Source organism: Triticum aestivum, chromosome 1B, assembly GCF_018294505.1.
Source record: "Triticum aestivum cultivar Chinese Spring chromosome 1B, IWGSC CS RefSeq v2.1, whole genome shotgun sequence".
Classification (NCBI taxonomy): domain Eukaryota; kingdom Viridiplantae; phylum Streptophyta; class Magnoliopsida; order Poales; family Poaceae; genus Triticum; species Triticum aestivum.
This window is the reverse complement of record NC_057795.1, coordinates 461,105,477-461,125,311: the sequence shown is the minus strand read 5'-3', so window position 1 is coordinate 461,125,311 and position 19,835 is coordinate 461,105,477. Positions and strand designations below refer to the sequence as shown.

Genomic DNA, 19,835 nt, shown 5'->3' with positions numbered 1-19,835 from the left:
ATGTAGAAGGAGTTGAACCTCAGGCAAAGGAGATGGTTGGAGCTCATAAAGGATTATGACATGAGATTGCATTATCATCCAGGAAAGGCCAATGTCGTAGCAGATGCGTTGAACTGCAAGAGTTATGTTAACACGCTCATAACCGGAGGATTACCTGAGGAGTTATCCGATGATCTCACAGAACTTCGCTTGGAGATAGTTCCAAGAGGTTATGTTGCAACACTGGAAATTCAGTCCACTTTGTTGGGAAAGATCATAGAAGCCCAGAAGACGGACAAGGAGATTGCAGAGATAAAGGAAATGATGAGTAAGGGAAAGGCTAAAGGATTTCGTGAGGATGAGCATGACACTTTATGGTTTGAGGATCATATCTATGTGCCTAATGACCCTGAGATCAGGAAGTTGATTCTTCAGGAGGCTCATGATTCACCTTATTAGATTCACCCAGGAAACACCAAGATGTATCTGGATTTGAAGGAAAGTTTCTGGTGGATAGGAATGAAGAAGGATATTGCCGAGTATGTAGCAGTATGTGATGTATGTCAGAGAGTTAAGGCAGAGCATCAGAAACCAACAGGGTTACTCCAGCCTTTGCTGATACCCGAATGGAAGTGGGATAAACTTGGCATGGATTTTATCACTGGATTACCCAGGACCCGTGCATGCTGTGACTCTATCTGGGTTGTAGTTGATCGCTTGACGAAAGTAGCCCATTTCATCCTTGTGAAAACAACTTATACGAGTGATTAGTTGGCAAATATATACATGACCAGGATCGTGTGTCTGCATGGAGTTTCGGGGACCATCATATCAGATAGAGGAACACAGTTTACTTCAAAGTTTTGGAATCAGTTGCATGAAACTTTGGGTATGAGGCTAGAGTTTAGTACAGCCTTTCATCCACAGACAGATGGACAGACCGAGAGAGTCAATCAGTGTAGCAACCTGACCCGAATGGGTCAAGTCTCTGTGCTTACATGTCATCCCTGGATCGGTATGCTGACACACACAATACTCGAGGATTTATAACAGAGGTAAATCACATGTATAAAATAACGTAAAACTATTACCTCGATCCAAAATAGCGGAAGCAACAAGGTTGTGGATTCCCATCAACACCAACGGCAAAGTTGAGTATAGGAAATCGTAACCCTAACGTATCACTTACTCGTCGTAAGAATCCTGCAACATGAGACGTTGCAGCCACAAAGGGTCAGTACATTGAATGTACTGGCAAATTCACACCACAGAGCAATGATGAATAATAACTATCACTACATGCATATATGGCTGGTGGAAAGCTCTATGGTTAAGTTTTTGCGAAAAGCCAATTTTTCCCTACTACAAAGGAATATATTTTATTTAACTACAAAGTTGGTTGATAAAATGTTGAGAAGGTAAACCCCCTCTCAACCCCAATTAAAAGTAATCATTAACCCAATAAATTAATTTAAGTAATATGATGAGATACTTAAGATACTCCAAGTACTAGATACTCAAATTGTCCATAACCGGGGACACGGCTAACCATGATTAGTTTGTACACTCTGCAGAGGTTTGCGCACTTTTCCCCACAAGACTCGATCGCCTCCGTTGGATTTCTCGCACTACATGGTGTTTGAGAAACGGATGACCGAGACACAGTCTTTCAGAAACATTAACTCTCTACTCCGGGTAGACCATACCAAACCTACAAAACCCACTACCTGCTGATCTACCTCTTAAAGAGCTTCACATAACTTACTCAACTATGCTAGAGCCCATAATAGCTTGTGGCTGCACACGAAAGTGTCTAGCATGGATAATCTCAGTTCCCTTTGAGCCTGGGTGGCGATCCATAGGAAAATCACACGGTAACCCCGGGATTTCCAAAAAAACAGGCAATCACTGGATACCCCAAGTGCCTCAATCCACCCAGATGTGTATTAAAGTTGCCACCTTAAGTTGAACCATTAAGTAATCAATCTCACATCTGTCATGGAATACACTCAAACCCAATCCACGTCTACGAGCATAGCATGGCAATATAAGCAACGCGTAACTCCCAAGGGTTTGATATGAAACAGGGCAATAGGTTCTACCTCAGCAACTACTTCCCGATACCCACATGTTAAAGGCATCCTAGTCATGCAATGTTTGAGGATTGAACTAATGCAATAAAACTGGGTATGGAAAAGGAATATGATCAAAGTGTGAACTTGCCTGCAATGTTGATGAAGATGATTCGCACTCAAAACTCTTGATAGTTCTACTCATCACACTCCGGTCAATCTATCGTGAGCAAGCAATGGTAACCACACATAAGCAATCACTCAAAAGATCAGAAAGAACGAAGAGTACGATCCGGAAAACATCTAAACCAAGCAAATGACTCTTGCAGCATAAAACAATTTCTAACAGTACCAAAATTATGTGAATTTGGCCTTATCAGAGTTTAGGTCAAGAGCTTCGATTTGCAAAAAGAATCAAATAAATCGGAGTTACGAACCTCAAGTTATGATCAAATGAAGTTCAAATACAAATCTGATCTAATTCAAATTTTAAACTTTAAATAAACATGTTTGAGTTCGATTACTGGATAGAGGGGATCATAATGAAGAAGTGGGCGTTGGTTTCGTCTTGGACAAACGGACAAAAAGTTGTGAGCGTTTGAAAATTAGGGACTAATCTGTGAATAAAATATTCACGGATGGGTCCCTGGCCGAAATAACAGAAAAAAGAAAAGAACTAAATAACGAACGTTCATTTATAAGATCTAAACAGATGTTTGTTGTTTAAATAAAACAGGAAAAAAACGATCTAGTCTAGGGTTTTAAAAAAACCGAAGTTAAAGAAAAACCGGATCGGACCGGGGTCGGTTTATACCGGTTCGGGCAGAACGGCCGGCGGGTCGTCGACGGTGGAGGTTGCCACATCGGCTGCGCGCGGGGAGGCGACTCCGGTGGTCGGTGGCGGCGGCGGAGTTGACGGGGAGAGGCGGTGCGCCGAGGCGAGGAGGATGGCGACGTCGGCGGCGGTCCACGGCGACAGGACGAAGCGGGGCGGCGGCGGTGGATCTCGCCGGCGGCGGCGGCTTTCGGCGAGCGCGGCAGGAATCTGGCGAGGGGCGGCGGTGCGAGGAGAGGAAAAAGAGGGGGCGGGACGGCGACCTCGCCTTATAAAGGCCAGGGGAGGGGCGGTGGCGTGGGCAAGGGGCTGGAGGAGGCCGGGGCGAAGACGGCGGCGACTCGGGAGGCGTGCGGGTGGCGGACTCCTCCCGGAGTCGGAGACGGCGGCGCGGGTGCTGGGCCGTGGCCTGGCCTGGTGCTGGGCCGGCCCAGTCGGAGGGAAGAGTTTTTTAAAAAAAACGTTTAACAGACAAAAGAAATAATAAAACGTTAAGAAATAAAAACAAACTATAGGCATATAATATACCAAAATTTGCAGAAAACGATTTTCTACAACATGAACATTATTATAGATTTAAATAAAACCTACAAAAGTTCAAATAATTCAAACAGTGCTACTGTTCTAATAAAATCCAATACAAATCATTTTAAAAAATACCAAAATGGTTTCAAATTTATTTCTCTCCAATTTTCTGATGTAGGGAATCATGTTACCCTATTTTCCATATATTTTATTTTTGGAGAAAAATAATTTGAATAAAACTCAAATAACTCCAAATTGAAAATAAATTCAAAAGAACTTTGAATTTAATTCTTTGAAACTCCCAACTCATATTTCATATGTTTTGAAGAAGTCATTTTATCTTCGCTCGTGAAAATCATTGAGTTGCATAAAGTTCCTGGGTTGGAAATATTTTCCAAATGAAATTCAAATATTTTCAACACCCCTTGTCATTTAAATAAATGGAAGAAGTCATGTCATCTTCTCTCCAGGGTTTTGTGGTGAAAAGAATTTGAATTCACGAAGATCAGAAAAGAAAATGAAAGTTTGGGAAAGTCCTTTTATTCCCTCTCATTTAACTTTCAAAAAGTTTCGAATCACTCAATTTCACACAATCAATCAAACAATCAATCAATTCTATCTATTTGTTTATAACATTCCAAAATTTAGAATTTTGGGATGTTACAATCAGATTCTAGTGGACATGTTGAGAGCTTGTGCGCTAGATTATGGATCTAGTTGGGATGATAATTTGCCCTATGCAGAGTTCTCCTATAACAACAGTTATCAAGCCAGTTTGAAGATGGCCCCTTTCGAAGCTTTGTACGGAAGGAGGTGCAAGACACCATTATCATGTGATGAAGTTGGAGACAAATAGTTGTTTGGACCAGACTTAATCAGAGATTCTGAGGATAAGGTTAAGTTGATTCGAGACAGACTCAAGATAGCCCAGTCCAGGCAAAAGAGTTATGCAGATACTAAATTCAAGGAGGTAGCCTACAAAGTCGGAGATGGAGCATATCTTAATGTGTCCCCACTTCGAGGAGTTAAGCGTTTTGGAGTCAAAGGAAAGCTAGCACCATGATTTGTAGGACCCTACAGAGTTTTGGAACGCATGGAAGAAGTTGCATACAAGTTGGAATTGCCCAAAGGATTGTCAGGAGTTCATGATGTGTTTCACGTTTCCCAGTTGAAGAAGTGTCACGCAGAGATGGCCTACATTCCTCTGAGAGATACAGTGCCACTAGAAGCAATTCAGTTGGATAGTGATCTGACCTATGAAGAAAAGCCAGTCAAGATTCTCGAGTTTTCCAGCCGAGTTACTCGCAGCAAAGTCATCAAGTTCTGCAAAGTTCAGTGGAGCCACCATACCGAGGAGGAAGCTGCTTGGGAGCGAGAAGAAGATCTCCGCAAGGACCACCCACAACTTTTAACTGACCAACCCGAATCTCGAGGACGAGATTCATCTTAAGGGGGATAGGTTTGTAACATCCCAATTTTCATTTTGGATGTTATACATAGATCATTCATATGTATTTCATATTTTATTGCACTTTGGTTTTTATCTAGTTGAGATCCAAGAAATCTTAATCAACTCAAGGACCCATGGAGAGAGTTGGAGGTTTCATAAATTTTCATTTTTGAATTTATTCAAATTTGAAAAGAGGATCAATTTGATTTCAACAAATTCCTTCAGATTATTTCAAAAACAATAAAAATAATGATAGAAGATAAAATGACTTGTTCAAAATAGAGGAGAAATATTGGAAAGGAAATTTGGAAGTCAAATTATTTTATTTAAATTTTATTTGAAATTTTATTCGGTTAAATTAGAGAAAAACATGCATTTTTAAAAATTGCATTTAGTCCAGAAAAATGTTCACTTTGTCCCAAATATTAGGTAGGGATGGTGAAAATCGTTTCTGGAATTTTTAGGACTTTTATTTTATTTTATTAGGAGTTTTTCTCGCGGCACTGTCTTAAAAAAAAGTCAACTGGGCCGGCCCGGGCGAAGCCAGGCCAGGCCCAGCTCGCGCCGAATCACTGTAACCCCGGCCGCCTCCTTTCCCAAGTCGGGCACCCCCCCCCCCTCTTTATAAGCTGCTGCCGCCGCCCTCTCCTCCCCAACTCGCAGCCTCGCCGCCCCGCGCCGCCGCCGCTGCTACTGCCCCGCCGACGCCAAGCCCCGCCGAGCCGAGCCGGAGCCGCCGCCGGCCGAAACCGCGATAACCGGTAAAAAACTGATCGGTTCTTCGTCGGTTTATTTTCGATTTATTTAGATTCGATTAGTTAGGTTAGATCGGTTTTATTTTATTAGACCAGTAAATAGCGAACGTTCAGCCGTTAGAATCTGTTAACGAACTAATTCATTCATTAGTCTCTGTTAGCGGATGTTCGTCCGATAGAATTTTCTTTTTCTGTTTATTTTCGCCCATGGACCTATCCGCGTATATTTTTATCACGATTTGGCCCCTGATCTTCAAACTAGCGTAACTTTTAGCTCGTTTATCCAAATTAGATGAAACCAACGCCTAAATCTTCGTATCGATCCCCTCTTTCTAGTAAACCAACTTGAACATGATTTTGACAATTTAAAATTTGAGTTTAGTTCAGTTTAGTATTCGATCTTGTTTCGTTTGTATCTTGAGTGTCGTAGCTCCGTTTGAGTTGATTCTTTTTATAAATTGTAGCTAATCACATATACCTACTATTAAGATCAAATCCACATGAAAATAATGTTGTTAGAGTTTGTTTTCTGTTTAGTTTAGCTTTTGCTTGTTTCGAGTTTTATTTGGATTTTTTGTCGATTTCTTTTTGTTTCGTTTGATTGATTGCTTATGTATGTTGTTGTTTTTCTAGATTTTTTGGAGTGCGAAGCTTGTTACTACAAATCTCTAGAGTTTTTCGATCGTCAGCAAGGCAAGTTACACTTTGATCATACTCTTTTATACCCAGTTTTTACTATGCATTAGTTTTGCCCCCCAAATATTTGCATGAGTAGGATTGGGAACATGTGGTTTGGTTGTAGTACTTGAGGTAGGAACCTATTACCTTTGATCACCCTGGGAATATACGTTATGCTCATTTATTGCTTAGTTGTGCTGGTAGACGGGGATTGGATCGTGATACACATGGAAGTTGTGAGGGCTAATAATTTTGGATAATATTAAGGTGGCAACTTTAATACACATCTGGGTGGATTGGTTGGGGCACCTGGAGAATCCAGTGCTATCCCGTTTGGGAAATCCCGGAGTACCCGTGTGATTCTTCCTTGGTTCGCCACCCAGGCTCAAAGGGATCATATGTTATTTCATGCCTAGAAACTTTTGTGTGCAGCCACAAGCCATTATGGGCTCTGGCATAGTTGAGTAAGTTGTATGAGCTCTTGAAGAGGTGGACTAGCAGATGTAGGGGAAAGTAGGTGTACCGGTCTACCCAGAGTAGAGAGTTAATGCTTCAGAAAGACTATGTCTCGATTTTCCAACCATGGATGCGGTCGAGTCTTGTGGGGAAAAGTGTGCAACCTCTGCAGAGTGTATAAACTAATCATGGTTAGCCGTGTCCCCAATTATGGACATCTTGAGTATCTAGAAGTGGATATTATTGTTGATCTCATCACTCTTTAATTAATGAATTGGGTTTAACGATGATACTTGTTTAATGATGGGATTTGAGTTGGAGGAACCTTCTCAAATATTGGTATAACTTGTAGTGAATAAAACTTATTCCTTTGTTGTAGGAAAAAATTAGCTTTATGCAAAACATTAACCCTAGAGCCTCCACCAGCCAAGCACGTAGATATAGTTTCTTGCATTCATTGCTTTACAGTGTAACTCTGCCAGCATATTCAATGTGTTGACCTACATGGCTGCAACGTCTCATGTTGCAGACTTCTCAGACGACGAACAAGGTGCGATAGGTCGTTGTCGTGCACTCAACTATGTCGTTGGAGTTGATGGACTCATTTACCTTCGAATCTTCCACAGTTATTTAGTTTAGATGGCCTTCAACCATTCTATTTTGTGTAATATATACTCTTTTGAGGACCTCGATGTAATAAGTGTGTGATTGAACTCTGTTATAATTTCTCGAGTACTGTGTGTGTCAGCATACCGTCCAGGGATGACACTTAAGCACAAAGACTTCGGTCCATTGGGATCGTGGTCGCTACATTAGTTACTTTTGTTACTTGTTACCCGTTATGAATTACCTTATCACAAAACTATCTGTTACCGATAATTTCAGTGCTTGCAGAGAATACCTTACTGAAAACCGCTTGTCATTTCCTTCTGCTCCTCGTTGGGTTCGACACTCTTACTTACCGAAAGGACTACGATAGATCCCCTATACTTGTGGGTCATCAAGACTCTTTTCTGACGCTGTTGCCGGGGAGTGAAGCGCCTTTGGTAAGTGGAATTTGGTAAGGAAACCTTTATATAGTGTGCTAAAATTTACTATCACTTGTTACTATGGAAAATAATCCTTTGAGGGGCTTGTTCAGGGTATCTTCACCCCGACAAGAAGTGCAAAGAGTTGCTCCTCAACCTACTGAACTTACTGAAAATATTTACTTTTGAAATTCCTTCGGGTATGATAGAGAAACTGCTAGCTAATCCCTATACAGGAGATGGAACATCACATCCCGATATGCACCTAATCTATGTGGATGAAGTTTGTGGATTATTTAAGCTTGCAGGTATGCCCGAGGATGTTGTCAAGAAGAAAATCTTCCCTTTATCTTTGAAGGGAAAGTCATTGACATGGTATAGGCTGTGTGATGATATTGGATCATGGAACTACAACCGATTGAAACTGGAATTTCATCAGAAGTTTTATCCTATGCATCTGGCTCATCGTGATCGAAATTATATATATAATTTTTGGCCTCGTGAAGGAGAAAGTATCGCTCAAGTTTGGGGGAGACTTAAGTCAATGTTATATTCATGCCCCAATCATGAGCTCTCAAGAGAAATTATTATTCAAAAAATTTATGCTTGGCTTTCTCATAAGGCTAGTCATAGTGGGAGTAACATAAGTAGTAACATAGATGCCACATAAGCAAAAAAGATGACGTGTCATGTAATTAAAGAGGAGAGAGACAAATAGAGTAACATAATATGTTACCATCACATAGCGGTTTCCAATACAAAATGAGTCTACAAAGCAATAAATGAAGATATGCATGTTACTACACCTATAACACTTACCACTATGAAGGTGGTAACATGGACTAGTAACATATGTATCTTACTAGTCTAAGTTACTCCTCACTATGACTAGCCTAATGATCGTTCTATACTCAATATTTCTTGTACTCATTCTTTTATGATGAAGACTATTCAATTCAAATGAGATTTATTTGAAATAATTAAATGCAACTCTGAAGATTGGGAACTTGGCGAAGGTAAGGAGTCAGGTATAACCCATAAGTTTGATTGTGTAAATAAGTTCGCGGACGGCTGTGGAAGAAAATTTGCGGGTTGCCGTTGAAGATGCCCTAATAACCATAGATAACAAAGATATCATTTTTGTCAAAAAAAAAAAGCAAAGATGTTTACAAGAGGCCCCCGCCTATAACAAGTGAAAGATTAGGTCAGCAGTGCACCCACCAAAACTCACACGCTAATCTACTCCCACCTGTCTGGCTGTCCTCCAAAGATTAAACTCAGCCAGGATATTACAAACAGGCTAAATTGCAACTTTCCCAGCTTTATCGTCGATATCTTGTTCAGTGAGGTTGGCTACCCCAGAATCCACGAACTGCTCTAAAACATCAGTTGAGGACGACGCAATCACTACGACGACGATTCCACGAAACAAACACAACCAGTGTCGGACTCGGCATCAGATGCCTCCCGTCCGACGACCATGCCTCCGCCACCGGCCGCCGCGCGGCCGTCCCGTCTCTTCCTGGCCCCCAACCAGCGCCGCCGCCGCCGAGCCTCCACCTCCAAGGCGCGCTGCTTCCGGCCCCGCTGCTGCAGGACCTTGCCGCACGAGTCGCAGGAGACGAACTCGCCCTCCATCCTGACGCGGCGGAGGCCGCCGCAGTGGCCGCACGCCATGAGGGCGCCCGTGGCCGCCACGTACCGCCCAGACATCGTCATCTCTGCTCCGCACAGAGGCGCGCGCGTCGGGGGCGCCGCTGGTTTGGGGGTCGACCGGCCGGGTTCGTCAGCGCATCCTTGTGCTCGATTGCTCGGCTCCCGTTTCGTGGATTATGGTAGCGTATATGTAAGGCGAGGCCCGGAACCGAGTCGGATCGGAAACCCGACGCGCTTTAGTTGCAGGTATCTTGGCAGCCAAGTTCATTCTTTTCTTAGAAAGACCAGAGTGGAAGGAAGGATCGAGATATAGGAAGAGTAGAGCACACGTAACCTATGCAGCGTAGGAAGACAAACGTTGTTTTATCCGGAAAGGGGTGGTGGAAGCCTTGGCATACGCAAGGCCATGTCGGTCTGGACTTCACTTCCACTCGGACCGCTCGTATTTTCCAGCAAGCATGAAAATCGCACGCAATATTTTCTCCAGTACAACGTCTCAACCCCACATTTTCTTTAACACAATACAGATGCAAACGCTTATAAATATGCGCATACATTCACCCATATGAACGCGCGCACACACACACACACTATGAGCACCTCCAAGACACTAAGCCGGCATATCATCTTAAGATTTACGGAACAAACTCCATTTAAAAAAAAACTGATGCTAACAAAATGTTGTAAAATGCTCGTACATGAGCCGGGATTTTGTTGACTACACCAATAGTCAATTTGAAGTCAGGCACAGCGTGTAGGCATTCCACCTTATAATATTCCACGTGCTCGACATTCAGAAAGTCTGCGGGACCATCTAATTTATCATTTGCACTAGTTCCAAGTCTACGATTCCCAAATGTCAGTAGTTGCTACCGTCCCAGTGATGAAACTCAACGCTGACATAGTGACATTCATGACAAGGTTCAAATTGCTACTGTTGAAATTTACAGCGAGCAAACTCGTATTTACTCTCACTGGATATAGCAACATCACAACATGCTTCCATGCGCCCCGTCGCTCTATTTATGCGATACATCTACAATTACCTCCTATTTTCCAGCAGAGGTTCGACAAGGTTCACCTGCTTTGATGGGTTTGAATCACCTTCAGTAGCAGGCTTTTTCAAAATTCCAGCAGGCTGTCCAGCCTGCCCTTGCCGGCTCTGTGCTCCCTGCAATGAAAGCTAATTTAACATCTTTTGGCCTTCGCAGAAGATGGATCATCGGAATAGCAATTATAGAGAGAAGGAATAGGGTGAGACACCATCATGTAACTGTGAACTGTGATTCATGAGTTAAATGTCAGTAGGAACCTTTCCTACTGTCTTTGAAGGTTCAAAAAAAAAATATAGCAATTATCATAGAAGCAAGACTAAAGGTTATATTATTTTTTATAAAGATAAGACTAAATTGCAGTCTATTTAGCAAAGAATGTGTTTTATGCGCAACAATATAAGTTCGAGTAAGACTGACTTCTACAGATTTTGGCAACTCCAACTTAACAGTTCATATATCACAAAGGCTTACGAAATAACTTTCACCAAACATTCAGTGTAACCAGGAAAAGAATGCCCAACGAGCATATGGGTAAAGAATTGAAGAAGATTAACATTGCCAACAGAAATTTATATTAAATTTAACTTTGTATGCTATAATTTGCTTTTGGAAGATGCAGCATTTTGTAGAGGTAGACTCCTAAAGAATCGCCACAACTCAGATGCTAGCTAGAAGCCTATAGAAAACTGAACTCGAAAGTGAAAACAACGAAAACACAAAGGATCCACTTTGGGCATTGAACTTCGCCTCAACTCCACCTTTGGTCCTAAACTTATCAACCGTCTGAAACAGACCTTAAAAACCAAAACTGTCTGCTTTAGCCCCTTGACCAATTCTGAGGCCATTTAGAATGGGGATGGTGCATATTGTACAAAAAAAGATGATCAAAAACTGAACAAGAAGACCAAGATTATAGTCATCTCTTGTTTCATAAGTATACCGTTTTAGTACTTCTGTTGTTGAAGTGCACATATAATCATATTTCAACCAGTTTCCTACACGTAATAATATTTTACCATGTACTAGTATCAGGATTTGTTCAAAGGCACATGTACTCATATATAAATGAGAGTAGATGGAGAAGGGAGGAGAGGACTCCCACCAACACTTCCGCACATGGTAAGTAAAAAATGGCACTTACGGAAGCCTTTTGAGCAGTTAATCTTCTAACTGATGGAGCCCTTGCAACTGATGACGCGGCAGCAGCAGCAGCTACCCGGATCCTGTAAGGAATATAATTCATTTTTGTGCATATAATATACTCAGCAGAAGTTGAAGAATGCAGCTTGTAGCAAGCAGTTCCTTTAAAGATGAGACAATACCTTTTATGAACATCAACATATTCATCGGTTTCATCCACTATCTCTTCCTGCAAAATCAGAAAACTCAAAACGGTGAGAGATTAAAAAGATGTTTGAATCAAAATTACGAACTGCATGAATGCCTCCAATTGGGATGATTATCGTCTTAGAATAGATTTCAAATAACAAATGCTAGGATTTTTTTGCTAAATAGCGAATGAAGCAACCTCCAGAAACTTGATAAGATTCAATTCATCAGACCAAGCAATCTGCGTATAAGTAATGGGTGGTTAGATGGTCAAGAGGCAGAGTATATGCATGACAAAACTGTCTACAGACATCATAATCCTCTAGAGGGTTTTTTCCCTTGAGCCGGGGCAAATGAATTGGCCCGACTGACCATGGGAGTCTTAGTTTGGTCATGGTTGAGTGCTGGTCGTGCTTATTCTAGCTGAAATAGTGGGGTGTGTGGGTGCTGTTATACTCTATAATCATCTAGGGGTAGCAACTCATAATAATAGGGATGTGTGCATCATCGTGATGCAGGGGCCGGGGCTTTCCCGCTTGTCAAATAAAGGCTTTATTCGTAATATCGAGTCAAGAAGATAAGGTAATAAATCTGTTTGGTTTTGTCTTTTCCTGATCCAAACTATACAAGTAAATATCCATGCTCTATGCTTCCTTTCAGACACTCTTAAACTCTGTTTGCCAATAGGTGGAACTCTTTGTGTTGCCCAATCCCCATGTTTCAGTATAAATTATCTAGGACCAATACAAATGATTGTCAGTGTTTGGCTATACACAACGAATACAATAGTTCAGAAGGTACATAAACAGAAGCCGTGATAACTTGAAAGAGGTTCCCAAAATCATCAAATATTTCAGATGATTAAACTGAATCATGTAACTCATCTTGAAAATAGTATCCGTTTTCCTGAGGAAAAACGACAAGAGCTATACCATAGATTGGTTGTTACAAGCCAAAATGAAAGTGCACTTCAAGTGTTGACTAAAAAATCAATTAATTATAATAGACATGGTTCTTAGATCATCTCACAATTTACCAAAACTGTCACATGATACTATATCTCCCTGCTTTCCAGTACAACATCTACAACAGAAAACACAAGAGTAAAACAATGAAATGTTCGGGTGCATACGTTCAATATACTGGATTCAGATTGTGTTTTTTGTACTAATAAACCACATATTCGACCGTCCACGATACAGCAGAAAAACAAAACAATGATACATTCCAAAGAACAAATTAGCCAGCTTACAGCTTACCTGCAAGAGTTCTTCAAATACATCTTCAAGTGTGATGATACCAATGACCTCGCCTTCCTCTATGTCCTCTGATGACCGACCCACTCCACTCAATGGTTTATCATTTTGCTGCACAGAGTGGTGTTTGTTTCCATTAGTCTGCCTGCTATGTGGTGCTTCAATGTCGACAACCACACTTTCCGCCCTTTCTTCAGCACTGGATAGTAAGGGTGCAGTCAGCTGTGTTGCCCCAGCTGCTTCCATGTTTGGTTCAGTTGTGTCGGCTGGAGGATTCTTTGGTCTAGCCTTCACAACAGCAGCCATATGGCTACTCCCTTTCTGAAACTCGTTCAATATGTCATACAGAGGCATGTCCGCCGGAACCCTGAAAAGGTAAATATTGATCAATGATTTCTCAGATTATCTTAGAGGTATCGTACACCAAAGGAGATGGTGAAACTGCTGGAACAATTGTACTTCAACTGCTAGACCAATTGTATCACACACAGAAACCAAAAAAATCTGAAGTATATAAGACAAAAGGTGTATACCTCGGAATCCTTCGAATAGAAACCGCACTAACTGGTGTCTCTGTTTCAGCACGAACTGTCAGAAGACTTTTCACCTAATTAAATTCAAAATGGTTGAGTTAGTGAAGAACATACACGACAAATCACTCTAATACTTCATGGTATAATTGGCACTTACCAACAGGAGGCCAATAACATTTCTAGGGTTTCCTGAGTACACAGGCACACGGCTGTGGCCCCGGGCAAGAATTTTACCAATTGCTTCCCTGCAAATGCAAGTAAAGAAGATTGGCAATGTGCCTTACAAAAACTGCTGCAAGTAAAATAAGTATGTCTGAAAAAAATTCCATAACATAGTGTTCTGGACATATCATTATTTTTATTAATGATTAAACAAAATTTGTTATTCCTAAGTCAACTATCATTATGAAGGCGTAGAGTTGCATCATCATGAAGCCTAAATTACACGTGTTATGCAGAATACAAAAGATTGTGTCATCTAACTTCAGACCCACAGATAGATAGAAGAATCAGGAGTTATAGGATGGACTTGAACCTTACGACTATAGGAGGGGCAGTACAGACAACCAGATATTGTAAACTGCTTATTGCGACCTTTCAGGTGAAGCAAATGAGCACTAAGTGAATCTGGATCTAATGTGTGTCATACTAACTTCGTTCATTGGAATTGACGTGCACATCATGAACACATGGCAGCACCCGATAACCAAAACCAAGATTATATACACAATGGCAAAACTCGACAAAAAGGACAACAAAAACAAGAAAGTACAAGGAAAACAAAGAATAACAAAATGGAATACAAAAAAAATATAGCATGAACAATAACTGATAAAATGAGCAAAAGTTCTAGTGTAATGAGTGGGACTGTTATTTTTACCAATCCAATTTGGAGTCCACGTCTAGTGAGAAAGTTGATTCGATAGGTGTCATAGCTTCTTGAGCAGTCTGCACACACAGATATAATAAGATTTCTGCCGAATGAGTTAAAATAACTCACGCTTTCTCATTCTCAGTATAATCAAGCCGTTCTCTGTCAGCACTGTTCTGTTAAATCGAAATCATCATTCACTTTGTTTCTTTCAAAGAGTTGCAATGAAAATGAGGCACCTAATTCTGAATACAACACAGAGGATTGCTCAAGGCTTGTGAAAAAGATTAAAAATACTTCTCAAGAGTAACATGTTTTCTGAAGCTACAAGCCCATAAATAACTTATCCAAAATACGAAGGGAGCTATAAAGCATGAAATAGATCAAAGTCCTGTACAGGCAAGATCATTGGAGATACAATCACATCATCAAATGTTAAGAGACTAAAGACAAGAATCGTAGCTCAGTTTCTTTTATTCTCCTCCAAAAGCCAAAAAAGGCAGCCTCTAGTCACACATAGAGAATAGTAAGTCAAGCAACATCTAACTTCGCACTAAGTTTATTTGAATTTTGGTTACCAATGTTGCCTTCAGATTATGCTTACGCATTACATATAGAAACAGAAGATAAATTATAAACATGATGTGCACCTTTTCAGTCAAGTCCAAAGCTCCACTTATGATTGTAGTCTCATCATGGGTAAGCTCCCCACCCTTACCAGCCTGCCAGGGTATAAGCATTTAAATGAGAGAATCTTAGATAGAAAATGTGAACTTCGTAAAAAGTTACATGTTCATATCATGTACCTCTTTGCTGTGTATAGAAACAAGAGCTTTCAGTTGAGCTCGCCTAAAGAGTGCAGATTCATTATGCCCAAGAGCGCAGTCTAGGAGCTGGGATAACATCAAAGTTCCAAATACTTCAATAACCCCTTTAAAAATCAGGTCAACTACAATTCAAACTCATAAGAAAAAGAATAAAACACAACAACACAAAATTCACATACTATTTTCCAGTTCAAAAATTTGCATACTTATTGTAGATTTGTAATCAAGTTAGTTTTTACTAAAAGCTAAGAAAATACAAATCTGCAAGAAATCAAACTCCCATGATCCCATCAACATGTCAAAACTGCATCAAAATTCTGGACTGAATTGTAGTATAAGGCATCAAATGCTCACAGGAACTTTACACGATACATTCGGTAATCATGCATTACTCATGTGAATAGAAGCTTCAATACAACTACAACAAAGGACATTGATTAACCTACTCTAAGCTGATATGATGTGTCAGACATAAATCCTCAATGGAATGTACCAAAGGGTCAATCCGTGAGGGCTTGTTGGAGTCTATAGCAATAATTGTGTGTTGTACCATAGCAGTGCCAGAACCCTCACACCTTTACAAATACTGCTTGATTACAATTGTAGTTGGACTCTAATCTGAACCCAACTTGGACTCCAACTGGACCCAATTACTGACTCACCGACATATTGCCTGCTAGCATTTTCATAAACTGTGCTATGCAAGACAGGCTTATCAGGAAAAAATGGCAACCAAAAAAAAAATCCCCGCGCATAAGTGAGTTCCAATGTGGTCAGCTTAGACTCAGGAGATCATTGGTGTTCCACAAGAGTCACTCATGAAGAACCAATATCAATTTTCGATTTAAAAAAAAAGAAATAAGACCAGTGAATCGATCCCAAGAACACATGAGGACTTCAGAATCTGGACAAATATCTAAAAAATCCGAAATAAAAGTACCCTTTTGAATCCATCAATTGCAATGTACTTAATACAGAACCAAAACTAAGCCCTTAAATTCCAATGCTTTTACTAGTTTCTTTAGCCAGATGCATGATGGGATTCCAACTATTAACCATATTTACGATCACTAGTAGCTGTTCTTCTGTTCTCGATACATCTAGCAGCACTGCTTTCAACATATGACGGGGAATAATTAATAAAATTAATCATTGTGGGGCTACTAAATACTCCCTCCGTCCTAAAATAAGTGTCTCAAACATACGGAGCTACAAGGGCTAAAGCATAAAAACTAGAAATAACTTGCACATTAACTATCAGAATCTCCAATTAGGATAGTGCAATCCAAATACCAATCTGCCCATCAATTGTGCCACTAAATTGAGCATATGCCTTGTAATAATCTAATTCATGGGATTTCAAAACCATAGATTCTATGCAACTAACTCGTGGGCACCAAACTTGAAAAGGACATATAAATTTCTTTACCTTCCCAATAGGGTATGCAATAGGATAGCACATGATCATGAGGATACGTACAAGCCATACAAAGTTAGCACCCACTGCCAACCCATACCTAGTACAGATTGCTTGTGGTATAACCTGGTGCCAAAATAGGAAATCAATTAGACCATACCTGGCATTGTAGAGGAAATAATAACAATGTTTGGAAAGCAGTACCTCCCCAAAAGCAAGAACAAATGTCACTGACAAGACAACAGCGACAACAGGATGAAAAATCCTGTCAAGGAATATAGGAAGAGCCTGCAAAGGCCACGAGCACAAATGAAAAAATTACTGGCTAAAACAAAGCAGTGTGCAAAAGGTACCAGAGAATGCATTCAATATTAACCAATGGCTGTATGATTCTGAAATAAAGCGGATGGTGGGAACAAGTAGTGCACATGCATGTCAACTATACTACTCCCTCCGTTTCAGTTTGCAAGTCCTGCGCGTATACCTAGGTTGCCAATTTTATCACCGTAATATAAACTATATAACACAAAAATTATACCGTTTGAAAATAGAACATCTGAAGTTCATAATGGTATGTTTTTTGTAATATATGACTTCTATTAGGTTGATCAAATTGACGACCTAGGGGTACGCGCACGCCTTGTAAACTGAGAGAGAGGGAGTAGGAGAAAGAACTACATAATAAGTTTTGCAAATGTGAAACAATGAATGCAGAAGATCCTTTGTGCATAGCTGGAAATACAATATACCTAGGACAAGGATGCATATGACAACATGGTATGACTTATGAATTATGAATCCACTTAGCAGTCAACACCCCAGTTATATTGTACTTGACGCGTGTTTTATCTCGGAGCATGCACTTCCAATTTGCAAAATCACGTAAAATGAAATATAGACAGTTGCATATCAATCCTATCGCAAATGAAAAATACGATAGCACTGTACACTTCGTGAATAATTCTACAGAGGATGCAATAAGCACGACAGTCAATCTCATCCAAACTTTTTTCAAGGCATTAACATAGAAATAAAGCCTCTTCTCCGCAATTTTAATAGTACAACTAAAGTAAAATGGTGTGCGGATTCTGATGAGCACCCAAGTTGCAGATCGGAATGACTAGGTATCTGTAGCATAAATATTATTCAGCTCAACACCTCTGTCTTTAAAGTCATTTATGTGTTCAGATAGAAAAGTGGTGTATTGAAGTTCTCTCTGTCGATTCGTTTGTCTGCACTAGACCATATCTTAACATGTTTACCAGTATATGTTCATCAGAATCATAGTTAGAAACTTGGAAGAGAGGCAATATGCTTGCAGAATGTACTGATGACAGTGCAATATAGTGTGATAAATCATTAAAAAATGCAACAAATTATGTACCTCCATGGCAACAGCATTACACAGTAGCAGGGTGACAAGAAGTTGGTGCTGCTTTTGAACAACTGGAAGGATAGTAGCTGCAGCAAACAAAACACACAAGTAACTAAAACACGAACAGTGACAAAACCCGAATATTAAATTACAGATTTTCAAAAGAAGAAAAGTGATAGTAGCATCAGTGTAGAGGCACACATTAAATAAAACCTGCTGAAAGAGGTGACAGTTAAGAGTAACACGCGATAGGCAGTATCGCCACTTTGGCGTTTTAAGTGAAAATTCCTACCACCTGAAGGTCCGAGGCTCCGTAATGTCTGGTGACAGATTATGTCAATTTACAGCATATCAGAAGGATAAACAAAAACACCAAAAGTTACAGCAGCCATAGTTGCATGACACCCCTGTAAACAAATGTGACAGATCAAAGAAGCACTAGATTACATATTTATAGTATATCTACTGCATGATACTTCCAATTCCCAGTTGATTAAAGTATCCTCTGATCATTTCATATCTGCCCACGTAAGATGTGAGTCCTGCAAAAAGCCAAATCCCATCCACACCCCCTTTTCCCATTTCCTCAATTCCTCACTACCTTTTTGTTCGTCCAACTTCCCTTCCACAACACTTTTAGAAACATGTCATCATTAGTAACGAATTTTTTAACTGCCAGAACCAAAAAAATTACAACTAGATGATTTAGCGCATGAGCAGACATGGTCGGAGCCCTTAAATCCTTCCGATTCGTAGCATAAACGGTAGTATAAACCACAATTTTCAACCATTCAGTAACGATGCCCACAATCCCCAAAATGTAACGTACCGCTACCTCGTAAAATCATCACTCCTTAAACGGAAAACAGATCGAGCACAACGAGGGGGGACGAGGAAAAGGTTAGGGGTTCGGATCGGACCAGCCTGCGCCTTCTCGGAGTCGGTGCCGCTGCGCTGGAGGATCTCGAGCTCGACGAGGCCGAGCGACATGAGCCCGAGGGTGAGCCCCGACATGATCCCGGCGAAGAGCACCAGGAAGCAGGAGATGCCGGCGTACGCCCACCACCCGACCGACCCGAATGGCGTGTCATTCCCCTTGAGGATCACAGCCGCCACGCTCACCCCCGCCGCGGCGGCGGCGCTCGACGCCGGGCGCGCCGTCGCCGCGACGGCCCGCACCGCCGCTGCCAGGCTCGCCCCCCTCGCCCTCCCGGCTCCGGCCACCGCCGCCATCGCGCTCGCGCTCCCGCCGCTCCGATGTGTCAGAGCCAAAGCCCCACAGCCCGACAAGCGCTGGCACCGTATAAGGATGTGGGCGAGAGGTAGGCGACAAGATCACCAGGAGCTCAAAGCGGAGCGGAGCGGAGCGGGGCGCGGGAGCCGTCCGATGCGCCGCGAGGCGTGGAGGTGGCCGTCGATCGGACGGCTGACGAGAGGAGCGCGGGGACACCTGTCCCGCCGCTCGGGTACTACCCGCTGCGGCCGGGCGGTGCACGTCTTTGGCGTTTTGGACCGTGGACCGGAAAATTGGCGGTGGTTGTGTACGTGTGCTGAGTCGCTGGTGGGACTAGATTCAGCATTTGTGCTCACGGTGCATAACGGCATGAGAAAGAGGGCTTCACGATGGCCAAGTTTGATGTGATTGTGATGTTCCCGTCCATGTGCCGATTCAATTGGTGGAGTATTCTACTACTCCACGGAGAAAACATTGAAAACAAAATTACTCTTCCGTCCCATA

General features: G+C 41.5%; 2 protein-coding genes across 3 annotated transcripts; both read right to left on the bottom strand.

Moving 5' to 3' along the window:
* Positions 1 to 8,897: 8,897 nt before the first annotated feature.
* On the bottom strand, positions 8,898 to 9,880 carry LOC123131761 (uncharacterized). Its single transcript, XM_044551441.1, has one exon. The coding sequence runs from the start codon at positions 9,495 to 9,497 to the stop codon at positions 9,186 to 9,188; it is 312 nt and encodes a 103-aa protein (XP_044407376.1). The 5' UTR covers positions 9,498 to 9,880; the 3' UTR covers positions 8,898 to 9,185.
* Positions 9,881 to 10,226: 346 nt separating this feature from the next.
* Positions 10,227 to 19,578, bottom strand: LOC123131746 (DUF21 domain-containing protein At4g14240). 2 transcript variants are annotated; one of them, XM_044551431.1, is made up of 13 exons: positions 19,018 to 19,561; positions 18,107 to 18,183; positions 16,927 to 17,010; positions 16,735 to 16,848; positions 15,285 to 15,371; positions 15,129 to 15,200; positions 14,488 to 14,555; positions 13,765 to 13,852; positions 13,608 to 13,681; positions 13,078 to 13,441; positions 11,812 to 11,858; positions 11,631 to 11,712; positions 10,227 to 10,605 (listed from the first exon to the last, which is right to left on the bottom strand). In XM_044551431.1, exons 1-13 carry the CDS (start codon positions 19,328 to 19,330, stop codon positions 10,477 to 10,479), a joined length of 1,599 nt encoding a protein of 532 aa, XP_044407366.1. In that variant the 5' UTR covers positions 19,331 to 19,561; the 3' UTR covers positions 10,227 to 10,476. The 2 variants fall into 2 exon arrangements, with proteins under 2 accessions (XP_044407366.1, XP_044407358.1); XM_044551423.1 differs by having other exon boundaries at positions 11,631 to 11,858; positions 19,018 to 19,578.
* Positions 19,579 to 19,835: the final 257 nt, after the last annotated feature.

Bases quoted from the DNA above. Each gene is read 5' to 3' on its own strand.
- LOC123131761 (XM_044551441.1), bottom strand. From the start codon at position 9,497: ATGACGATGTCTGGGCGGTACGTGGCGGCCACGGGCGCCCTCATGGCG.
- LOC123131746 (XM_044551423.1), bottom strand. From the start codon at position 19,330: ATGGCGGCGGTGGCCGGAGCCGGGAGGGCGAGGGGGGCGAGCCTGGCA. The intron at 16,849-16,926 runs GTACTGCTTTCC...TTTTGGCACCAG, and splicing joins TTGTTCTTGCTTTTGGGGAG to GTTATACCACAAGCAATCTG. The intron at 15,372-16,734 runs GTAAAGAAATTT...ATGTTATCCCAG, and splicing joins TTGCATACCCTATTGGGAAG to CTCCTAGACTGCGCTCTTGG.